The sequence below is a fragment of the Phocoena phocoena genome, chromosome 3 (genome assembly GCF_963924675.1).
Source record: "Phocoena phocoena chromosome 3, mPhoPho1.1, whole genome shotgun sequence".
Classification (NCBI taxonomy): Eukaryota; Metazoa; Chordata; class Mammalia; order Artiodactyla; family Phocoenidae; genus Phocoena; species Phocoena phocoena.
In genome coordinates, this window is record NC_089221.1 from 117,102,408 (window position 1) to 117,114,394 (window position 11,987).

Sequence of the window (11,987 nt, forward strand, 5' to 3'; positions counted from 1 at the left end):
TGGGTCCTGAAGAAGCCACTTGTGCTCTTCAGACAAGGGGTCTGATCAGGGACATCCTTTAGGTGGTTGAATAAAAGAAGGAAGTGTATTTGGTTTAGGGAGGCTAGACAGACTGATCTAGAAGATGTACAGGGGAAGGTGGAATATGTCTTGAAGTCCAGGGGTATAGGGCTAAGGTCTGGAGGTACTTGAAGATGTCAGAGTACCATGAAGTCAGAGGTATCTGGTTGAGAGTGGGGGTACTAGAGCATTGTAGGGGAAATTGGATTGAGAAGGGGTGCTACAAATTATGGGGCTACTTAGGAGTAGAGTCCAGGTTCAAGAATGCTGGACAAGATTTGGGAAGCTGGGGCCTCTTGAAAATGTCTGGTACCTCAACAACCTTTCCCATCATCCTCTGAAACCTCACTTCCTCCTCTTCTAGATGGTTCATTTACTCCTAGATCAGTAAACAATGGTTTAGCTTGCAACCTTCTCAGGTGTTGCCATGCACAAATATCCTAGAGCTCATTTACACCTCAGTTAACACCTCTGGATGAATTTTTCTATGACTATATCACCAGGACTAACTTAGAACTCCAAACCTCAACACTTAGAACACTTTTGTGCCAGTTTTTGCTTAAGCATGCCAACCACGCAACAAAAATAATTCCCACTGTCAAATTCAATCTCTGTGTTTGGTAAAAGAGGAAGCTGTGGGCTCAACAGCCTCCAGATAGAGGTGCCAGGGGAAAGCAATCAGCAGGAAGAGGGAGAGCACCTGGGAAGGAAATAAAGGACAAGAACTTGGCAGTTCTCAAAGAGAGGAAGGTAGGTGCAGAAAGAAGTTCAAAGAGGTAAGAAAGGACATCCACAGACCCAGGGGAAACTGCTGAGCAATGTTTTCCAGCAGATTCAAATAGAATTGAGTAGTACTAGCCTGGCTTTGGGAAACTGTGTTCTAGACCTAGGCTGGGGACCCTGCAGTGACTCTTTACCTGCTAAACCATTTTACCTAGAGCCAGCCTCGAATTTCTATCAGTTTTCTCTTCTCACTTTTAGAAAAACTTGTTGAACTGTAGTGAATTTTTTCTGGTGATACTGAGGTTTGCCATGTGCCCTATATGATTGAGTTGCTGCCCCATCCAGCCCTGGAAGAAAGATACTGAGTAAATGATCCCTCTATTCAACTGGGCCTGTGCTCCTGAGCTGGCTTGTTGGTTGCACCCCCCCACATAGGATGAGGGGAGAAGCAAGGGAAGAACACACAGCAACCAGCCCACGCCTGCCACCCGTTCCTGCTTTGGGGCCCTTTAGTTCTGTGTTAGAATAGGGAGGAAGCTGTCTTCTAAATGGCCACCATCCTGTTGTCTAGACATAAAGGAAGAGATGTGGTCTCAGGGAAGCTGCAGGGAAAGGCTATATATACTTGGATTTCCTGTCAGAGGTGGGGTCTTGTATTTACATAAGTAGTAGGATACTCCAGCCGAACCCCGTCTAATATAATTTACTAGAGAGCAGAATTCAGCATTAAGTGAATTCATCCTCAACCCCTTCCCAGAGGGTAGTTACTTGGCAACGGGAAAATCAACACGGCTAATGTGGTATTGCAATGTCAGTTTCAGGGTAAAAGCCTTTCAATCTCATATTAATACAAGTTCACCCCATCTCTCCCATACATAAATACCTTAGGACTAACAGCTCATATTTGCAGGACACTGTCCAGAGTCAGGGGGAAGTTTGTAGCCTTATACTGAAGACGTAAACTTACTTAGAATGAAGTCCATGTCCGTGACCTAATTAGTCCAGCATGATAAGCAGCTGAACTAAGTACCCAGGGCAGTCAGAATGACAATAACAATTCAAACAGAGTCCGGAACTTCTAGACATTGTTAGGTCACCTGCAGAGTTCTGTCCCAGTGATGGATTTTTGTGCTGGAACTAGCTTGGAAGTCATATGTTTTTTGCATTGTGGCTTAAATAAAATATATCTGAATTATTTTTTAAAATGCTATAGTCTTGCTGTCATAGGTTGGGTACTCCAGGAAATAGAGTCTCTGAGATTTGCATGCTGAAGGTTTATTGGTGAGTGCTACAGTTGTGAGGGATAAGGGAAGCAGGATTAAGCAGAGGGAGAAATTGAGGCAAGGGGTCCAGGTCTTCATCCCTACCTCCCCACCCCATCAACTGGTCATCAGTCAGCTATGAGCCCTCAGCAGCCAACACTCCCAGCAATTCAAGATCAAGGGTCTTGATCCTGAAGTGGAACCTGGGTGGTGGTACTCCATGTTGTCTGCTGCAATTGCCAGCTAGTACTTCTACTTCCCAAGTGTCTCCACGTTTACTATTCCATTTTACCTACCAAGTAGCCTGTGAGAGAGACAGGGCCAGGTTGGGATCATTGTTCCACATTAATACACGTGAACGTGCAGGAAAATCTAAGTCCAGAGAATCTAAGTCCCAGAGTCACCCAAGATTTGTCTCTGGCTCCCACCCAGAGTGATCTCTACTTAAAAGATTGTGTTCATTTTTTCTTACATCTAGAGTTTATAGAACTGTAAAATATAAGAACCCAAAAAGATAGTGAAGGCCAGGTACCTCATTTTAAAAGTAAGAAAATAGGCTCAGAGATTGGGATGATTTCGCCAAAATCAAGCTACAAGTCTGTGGCAGAGCCCAGCCTTTTGACTAGATTTCCTGCACTCAAGATCCAGTTGTCATGACCTCTGATGTGCTGAGCACAGTGTACCACATAGGAGTTACAGACGTGAGCAGGTTATAAAATCCTCTGCCCTAGACGATTTTAGAATCAAGTAGGTTTCTTCAGGCCACTTTAATAGTTTCACTGAGACAAGTAGAGTGAAACTTTCTGTTCTAAGCATTCTCTCTCCTTGCAGAGTCTAAATCCAGAAAAAAATAGCATATGGTTCCTTCAGAATGGGTAATCTATGTTCTAAACCACCATCAACCAGATGCCTGTAGCACTCCATGCAGACATACCCAGATGACTATTCCATTGACTCTCCACAACCAAGATTCATTCGCAAACCAGTGTCATGGTAGAGATGACTAAGGTAACTGCATTCTTATTCTCTTGAAACAAGTTTACAGTGTTTGTAAGACATCACTCTGTGTCTTGGACACAAAAATCATTGTTGTGTGGGGCAAAGGGAGTGGATTTGGGTTTACGAAGTCACAGATCTATCCTCGCTCCAAACCTTCCCAGTGCTATTCCCACAGCTAGGACCAAAATGAGGCAAGTCTACCTGGGGCAGGCAGAGGACATTTGCCCTTATATTATTCAGCTCTCATCACTGGAGTTTTCTTTTCTTTTCTTTTCTTTTTTGCTGCGGTACACGGGCCTCTCATTGTTGTGGCCTCTCCCGTTGCGGAGCACAGGCTCTGTGCAGGCCCAGCGGCCACGGCTCACAGGCCTAGCCACTCCACGGCATGTGGGATCTTCCCGGACCGGGGCACGAATCCGTGTCCCCTGAATTGGCAGGCGGACTCTCAACCACTGCGCCACCAGGGAAACCCATTGTCACCGGAGTTTTCTAATCAGAATGCGTTGTGCGTCCCATGTTCTCACTCTCCAGACTTAAAACTTCTTTACTGGTGACAATGATCACTATTTACAGCTCCTTTTCTCTCCCTTCTATTGGAGTGGTTAGTCCTCGTCACTACTTAATAAACCAGGTGAAACAAGGCAGACCTGACAAAAAGTTCTCTCCACCTCCCAGGTTTCTCAGAGAGCTGCCCACGGGGGTAGAAACTTGCACATATGCCTTACCTACAAAAGGAGGCCCCAGAGCTGCTAGAACACTCTGTTAAGAAATACCCATGGGAACATAGACCTTAAAAGAAATTAGACTGCAGGCTAGAAAATAATTTTAATGCAAAATAGAAAGGACCAATTCACTGTCATTTTCCTTGCTCTGGCCCTATAGACTCCTCCTCCCTGTGACTTTGAGATGGTGGGAGGAGGATGCTGTGCTTCTAGGGTGACAGTCCCTGTGGGAAAGAGTCTCTCATGCTGGCAGCTTGCTCCCAGATCTGGAGGAATGCTAATGTCCTTTAGATCTGGGAGTAGATATGAAACAATAAAATAACTTATATCTAGTTTATTGCCTCTACCCATCCCATCGCCTTCCTTCTTACAATCACAGGGAAGCTGCATCATCGTCAGATCCACAGGCACCCAAGGTTGCTTTTAAAGAACCTGCAAAATAAATACAAAATGAGGATGGATGAAGTTAACCGGGAGTGGTGGGGTAGGGAAGAGGAGAGAAGAGCCTGGATCTTTGAAAGTATCTCCTTTCTGGTTAAGGAAGTGGAGCTTGAAAGGAGGAGGAGGAGGGAGAAGGGAGGAAGGAACCAGGAAAAATGCACCTTCTCTGCTGAGGGGCATCCTTTGCTGTTATTCATGTTGATGTTCTTCATGGAGATGAGGGTGATGCTGTCTTTCTCTCCATTGGCTGTGGAGCAGCTGGGGAAGGAAGGGAACATGGGCTATAGACAGAAGGAGCCATAGGGCAATGGGGGGGTCAAGGAACTGGGGGGTTGTGAAACCTTTATTTTGGTGGTGGACTATAATGAAATGAGTGTGGCTTTGAAGCCTCAAAGACTTGTGTTTAAATCTTAGTTTTGTGGGCTTCCCTGGTGGTGCAGTGGTTGAGAGTCCACCTGCCGATGCAAGGGACACGGGTTCGTGCCCTGGTCAAGGGACACGGGTTGGTGCCCTGGTCCGGGAGGATCCCGCATGCCGTGGAGCGGCTAGGCCCGTGAGCCATGGCCACTGAGCCTGCATGTCCGGAACCTGTGCTCCGCGGCGGGAGAGGCCACAGCGGTGAGAGGCCCGTGTACCGCAAAAAAAAAAAAAAATCTTAGTTTTGCAAACTACCTACTACTTGTGTGATCTTGACCAAGTTACAACCTCTCCTAAGTCTTAATTTTTTTAATGTGTAAAATGCAGTAATATCTGCCTTGAAGAACTCCTCTAAGAATTTGAGATATTACAAAAATTTGTACCATAGTGCTTGGCACATATAAGGTGTTCAACAAGTGGTTCCTTAAATAAGTACCTTCTTGTTTAAGGAGTATATCAGAATCCGAATTCCTGCACTTTTCTTGAAGGGGTTATAGAGACTTAGCCTTGGGGCTGAAGCGTTCCAGTCCATCACCTGCCCGAGCCCTGGTCTCGGTGAGGCTGTCAGGATTCTGTGTGTGTGTGTGTGTGTGTGTGTGTGTGTGTGTGTGTGTGTGAAGGCAGGAAGTGTTGGTCCCTCTTGGAATGGGGGAGTAAGAGGTCAGTAGATGATTCTTCCCTTACACCTCTGACAGTCTTACCTTTCAGAAAGCCCCGAACTCCCAGGTTTCTGGGGATCTGTAAAAATCCAAAGGCACAGATTGGAGGTCACAGGCTGTAACTCAGAAGCCGAAGCTGCCCCTCAAAGCCCACCCAGTGGACCCTCCCATTTCCCCTAGTGGTGCCATTCCTTCCCTCAACTCCAGGTTGGGTGTCAGTTCCAGAATCTAGCTCTGGGTCCCTCATCAAAGAGAGGCAAAGGGGGCCCTGAGGGTCAGGGCATGTACCTTCAGACTCCTTGTTCTTCCGACACTTAAACCTTAGACTGACCACACTGACCAGGACGATCACCACAACCACCAGGATGGCAATGAAGCTGATAACACCTGAATAGGGAAGAGGATGGGGTGAAGGAGAAGCAGAGGACAGGGCAGAAGAGGGCAACAGGAGTCCAAATTCCCTTCCCAGCTAAGTGCTGTGTAGACAGGCTCTGGGAGGAAAGTTAATTCCCCGTCTCTGTTGAATGAATGAGCTCTCAGCCTCCTTTTTCTGGCTCCACAGCCCTGCCCCATCCTCCCTTAAGAACATGGAGCCCATCGGAGTCCAGAAGAGAGGAGGGGAGGGCCAGCGGAGGCTCCTTCCCACCAGCATCTTCCTCATCAGCCAAACCCTCCTAAACCAAATGGACAAGATTTGAACTTGAGTGCTACAGTCCAAGTCAGCTTAGGCGTGAGGTCCCCTGCCACCCCCCACCTTCTCCTCCCTCTCACCGAATGCAGCCACAGTGAGCACCGTCTCTGACGTGGGGCTGGGCAGGATGGTCGAGTCTTCTCTCGTCCTCAAATTCATGGTGGGTAATTTGGACGTAACATTGTGAGAGGTGTCTAAAAGGGAGTAGGGATGGGGGTATCAGTGAAGGGACTGATGCGGTCTATATGAGAAAGCTGGTCCCCTCCCACTTCCCCCAGTTAGAGGACTGCAGAGAGAACTCATGCCCTACCAAAATGACTTCCTCCCACCCTTCAGAACTGGGTGATGTGAGATCACGTGAAGAGCATTGCTGGTTGCTCGTGTTCCTAGTTCCAGAGGACTTCAGTAAATTCAGGATACTTCTCTCATTATGCTCTTCCCACCACACCCGTGGGGTCCAGAGGAAAGGGATTTATGCTGCAGAGATAGGGAGCCAGACCGGGCAAGGGGGAGCCATCTGTGTTTTGCCAAAGGTTGAGGCGGAAGGAAGGAAGGGCATCAGATGTTTGTCCCCAGGCACTGACCTAACAAGCCAGGCTGCCAGTTAATGGGCACAAGTTTCTGGTGCCCTTAAATACGGTATGGTCGCCCATCTCTGCCCCGCTTCAACACATTTACTGCAGGCCTGATTGCTATTCCGCTTCCTTATCCTCACCCAACTCCTAAATAAGTCTGGAAGTGTAGAAAAGCCCCAGAGCCAAGGGCTGGGATGAGAGAAAGGGTCAGGGTGCTCTTCACTGTGAGTACAGACAGGACGTACCTCTGCTTGTACTGTCACTGCTCTTGCCGCTGCTTGGGACACCTGTGCCTGCACCATGAAACAGGAGGGCCCAGATGGAGGGTGTCCACCCCCTCCTAGTTTTCTCCCATGCTGCTGGGTGAAGGCCAACCTGCCCTGAGAAGCGTGTAGCCCTTTCCTGCCTTTTCTGCCTCCCTTTCCAACATTTTGGGTTCTCCTACCCTAGGCTTACCCGTTCTATGTCTTTATCAGTCCTGAGTCCAGGCTCCTTTAACCTTCACTGAGACCAGTTCCTGTCTCCACTTCCCCCCAACCCCAAGCCTCTCTACTTCTCTCCCAGAGCAGGGTACCACTGGTGTGGATCCTGGCCTTGAGAACCCTCACTGTGGGGCAGGACCTGGGCTTCCCGAGGCGGGAAGAAGGAACCCAGTCAGACATGACTCAGGGTTTTTCAGCCCCAGTCCCAGGTACTCATGGAGTCCTAACGCGTGCTTCTGTGGCTGGGACCAAGTCAGTCCCAGCAAGGACAGGGGTGACCGGCCACGGTGCTTGAACTCAGAGTCATGAGTTTACTGGCTTCCATGGAGACCTGTGAGGGCTTCTCTGGAGCTGCTTCAGATTAGGAAGCATGCGTGGCTTGCTTAGGGCCTCAACCAGCATGTGCGCAGGGAAGCTCTTTAGCCCCAAATCTGCCTTCCGTTCCTCTGGGCTTTTACCTTTGCAGTTCCCACTCCCTGGGATATGCCCTACCACCCTCTACCCCACAGTCTTCATCTGATTAACTCCTTTTTGGGCCTCAGCTTCAGAGATCACTCACTCTGGGATGTCTGGCCCCCAAGTCTGAAGTGGCTAATGTTGCCCGGGTTCCCATAGCACCTTTGGCTTACGCTCATCATGGCCCTTCTCACCCTGCTTTGTAACTGTCAATATGAGGTCCTATTTGCTTGTCTGGTCCTCCACTTATCTGTATTGTCCTTTAGAGCAGAAACTGTGTCTGCCTCCTCGCTGGACCCTCCCTGGATGGCATCTGTAATCTGAGTGGCAGAGTACCTGGGATGCTGGTGCTGGACAGAGGGCTGGAGTAGTTGGGCTCTGTGGAAGGACCGTCTCCTGCAAGTACAAGTGGAGGGCAGCTGGAGGTGGGACAGGTTTGGTGACACCACACTCCCTAGCCCACCCAAGAACCCTTGGGCTCCAAGCAGATCTAAAGGGCTGGGCAAGGGACAGGGCTTGGCCCCTAGGCAACCACACTCACTCACCTGTCTGGGGGGAAGTTGGCTCTGTGGTTGGACTATGACTGCTGAAGTTTCCTGAAACAGATCATCTGAGACTGAGGGTCCGCTGCCTCCTATTGCTCCATCTGCCTCTCTCCTTTGCTAAGCTGGTGTTTTCTAGTCTTTCTTCCTCCCCCACCCCACACCCCAACCTGTCATCTCTCTCCTCCCTCAAGGCATGTGAAAGATTAGTGCCAAACAGGCACTCTTTCCTGGAGCTCTTTCCACTTTTCCTCAGCTCCCAGGCCAGAATGCTGGAGTAGGCCCTGTGTCTTTGGTCTTACCCTGAGGGCTAGTTGTCGCAGGCTGGGAGTTGTGGCCTGCAAGAGAAAGCAGAACACGTAGACTAGCTTGGTGAGCCTCCCCGGAGAAGAACCCAGGCCTTTTGGCTTCCAGCCTCCCACGCAAGAAAACAGACACCCTTGGCAGTAGGCTAGAGGATGTGACTCCAGCTCACGGCGCTGGCTTCCTCTGAGACTGTGACTCAATCACACCATCACCACCACCTCATCCTTCATTGTCCTAGAGTCCTTTCCTGTCTCTTCAGTCCCACATGGGTTATATACCAACCTGACACAAGGGCAGGGGAATGTTATTCCAAAGTAGTGATACGTCCAAGGACAGAGGGCCAGTGACCTGCCACGTCTAGACAAAGACCCAGAACTCCAGCTCTCTAGCTAATGTTCTCACTACAGTACCATGGAGCCACCCCTTTTCTGTGAATACTGTCATCCTGGTCTTGCCCCAAGGGAAGGGGATGGAAAGATGTGGTGAATAAGATGAGGTGAGGGATTGGGGCTGGTACCTGGGCTGTCTCTCTGCCCCTCCAGCTGGAGGTAAGGGCCTACACAGGAAGCAAGTTCTGAGGTATATACAGGAGGCAAGGAAATTCTAGAACGAGCCACCAGTTTACTCTAACAGGTAGAGGCTACTTCAGAAATGGTCACTGTTAGCCAAACCCAGGGAAGAGGCAATTATCAGGAGGCCCCAGTCACAAGGCCTCGTTCTCCTTTGTGTGTGTGCATGAGTGTGCCTGCGGACCTCCAGGCAGATGTGCATGTGTGCTGTGTGTCCATATACGTGTCCCCTGTGTGTGTGGGATCTGAAAGGTCAGGTTGTGTTTGCTCATTTTCCACAATGAAATCATTCTTGAAACCTGTGAACAATGTGAAAGGAAAACAACGTGGGGAAGTGGAGCCGCCCAGCTGGGTTCCCGTCCTCCACTAGTTGGGCTGGGGGCCCAGGCCCCGGTGAACAGAGGCTGCTGAGAGCCAGGGACCTGCCCAGCCTGGGGCAGCCCACTAGTTTATTTTCTTCAGCCACTGCCTTCCTCCATGGTGCTATCACTTGGATAGTGTGGAATTAATTGCTTCCAAGCCCAAGCTTGCCCAAAGCCAGGGCTGTGTTTTTCCAGGTCACCATCTCTCATAGCCCCATTCCCTCCTTGGGTGGGGCCGTCAAGAGGGGAGTTAAAACCTCTAGGTGCCCCAGCGTAGAGAGAACTCTTCCCAGCTGGGGAATCACCCTGGGTGAACATTTTTCAATCTGAGGCATGTCTTAAAAAAAAAAATCTATCAGTTATTGATCAAGCATATCTAAGGTACCATCTTTGTTCTATAAGGTGATAACTAGTTTTTAGTGGGAAGGCACAGTTCACTGCCTTCCTGCGTTTATCTAGAAGCAAAACTAGTGTCTTAGAAGGAGTTCCAAAGTCACAAGCTCTGAGTCCCAGTGGCCTGCTCTCTCTTTGTCTCCTGTCTCCCCTCCCCCTACCGGAACACTTTGTCAACAGTGGATTCCTCTGTGAGTAGAGGAGGGACTTGGGGAGCATCTGTTTCTATAGGCCGGTCTGCCTCTGACCACTAGGCACAGGGATATCTTACTTTCCTGTCTCCCCTCCCTAATCCCTACTTGCTTCACTCCCTGCCAGCCTCTCTCTTCCCCCTCTTCACCACCACCACACTGTTTTCCTCAGCAGTGTAATTTAGTAGTTAAACTCATAGATTTAGGAGTCTGGCTGTCTTGAGTTCAAGCCCTGACTCTGTCGCTTACTGTCTGACCTGGGCCTCAGTTTTCTCTTCTTTAAAATGCAAGTGATTTTAGTGCCCAAAAGTCATTGTGAGGATAAGAAAAGGCACATAAAGCACTTAACACAGGGCCTGACAGTTCATGCTCAAGAAATTCTAAACATTTAAAATTTTGCCCCCTTCTCTCCAATCCTCCAAGTTTCAAGTCTACCCTGAATCTGTGTCTCCACAGTCACGTCTCTTTGTGGGCCTGAATATCCTCAAAAAGATTCCCCAGTCCACCAAGAGAAGGAAACAGCGAGGGCTGTGAGATCCTGGGATGAGCGGCTAGGATACTCAAGGGTGATTGTAGCTCAGGTAGAATCACTCAGGACATTCCTAACCCTGGGGCTTGGCTGGGACAGGATGGCAGGTAGGGAAGCTGGGACAAGCCTAGCTTTGTGAAAATGTCCCCTTGTGGGTCTCACCTTTTAATCTCCTCCTCTGCCATTTCTGAGGTTTCTACGATAGCCTAGTCCCCCAGCCCCAGATCAGATGTGTGACTCTATCCTCCCGGGAGGGGGTAGGGGAATAGGAATGGGACGATCAGAGTTTTATCCCCAGTCCTTGGGCTTTTAGAAAAATGTCTGACCTCTCCAGGAGACAGAGCATTGGGGAACTTGGGCCCTCTCACCCACCGCCAAGAAACCGCCATCCTCCCTCCCCATCCAAATACTCTTGAACCCCCTTCTGCCGCTTTGAGCACATGCTCATAAATCCTCCACAGAGGACCTGTGGAGGGTGAGGTGGGGGTGGGGAAGGGATGACCGAAGGGAAGTTTCTGCCCTGTGATTCAGAATCTCCTGGATTTCTCATGTTTCCCAGAAACCGCTCCCTAATTAGAGGACCCCTTATGAGCTGCTTCACAACTCATCAGCTAGCAGAGCTCTATCTGAGAGGTGTTCCCAAGTCATTTCCTCTGGGGGTCATTTCATCTGGCCTCCTAGATGAAATGTGTACATCTTCTTTGGCAAATGGTTCTTTGTATCTAACCTGAGTCCCTCTTGCTGTGATTTGAGCATAAAGTCAATATTTGGAAATCCCAGGTTGTTACTCCTCATATGAAAGAAGAAAAAAGATCACCTGTAAAGCCAAGGTACAGACAGTTTTGTGCTAGGACACCCTGGAAGGAGCTTTCCAGCCTCAGCCTCACACCAAGACAGTCACCTCCCACATTTCAGGGGGCCAGCCTCTCCGGGGGCCCCAGTTCACCCTGGAAAATGTCCCACAAAAGAGTCTAACCATACCTCTATTTTACCGCTGCCTGGGAATGACCAGCTCCCAAGCCAAGTGGTCCCCTTCACAAAAAGGCTCTGGAATTTCCCTCCGGGTGAGCGAAGCCCTGGATGCAGAGCCTGTGTGGTGTGTGTCCTGAAGGAGAGACAGGCGCCCAGGACTGCCGGCCGCAGGAGAGGAGCTGCTGAAGGACAGTGGCAGGTGCCTCTTACCTTGGAGCAGGAGGAAGCCCAGGATGGCCCAGCACAGCTGCGTTTCTCCGACGCTCCCCATGTCAGCTGGGTTGGCGGCAGGCAGGCAGCCTCTGTGCGGAGGCTCTGTCCATAGTGGAAAAGAGAGAGGGAGTGCTGGGGCGGGATGGGGGTGGGGGCTGACTCTCCAGAGCTTCCTGTCAAAGAATAGAAGGAAACAGATTGGGACTGGCTCCAGGGGCCCTGCTCAGCCTGGCAGCCCAGTTGAGGATGTAAGGCTGAAACAGCCGCGCCTGCGCCGGGGCTCCTCGTGGCCTGGGCTAGGGCCACCGTGGTCTCCTCCAGGACCTGTGCCCAAAAGCCAGCGATGGCAACCTGGCCCCGTGCCCCCTCTCTTCCCCTCCGTGGGGATCCATCGGTCCCTCCGTACACCACCTGGAGGTTTTC

General features: G+C 50.0%; 1 protein-coding gene across 1 annotated transcript; it reads right to left on the bottom strand.

The window, feature by feature from the left end:
• Positions 1–3,975: 3,975 nt before the first annotated feature.
• On the bottom strand, positions 3,976–11,622 carry ECSCR (endothelial cell surface expressed chemotaxis and apoptosis regulator). The gene is given in 12 exon segments (XM_065873694.1): positions 3,976–3,990; positions 4,369–4,465; positions 5,326–5,362; positions 5,572–5,670; positions 6,055–6,168; positions 6,795–6,839; positions 7,246–7,305; positions 7,308–7,382; positions 7,824–7,883; positions 8,033–8,083; positions 8,332–8,367; positions 11,562–11,622. Coding segments are annotated over 12 exon segments (750 nt in total).
• Between the last annotated feature and the right edge of the window lie 365 nt (positions 11,623–11,987).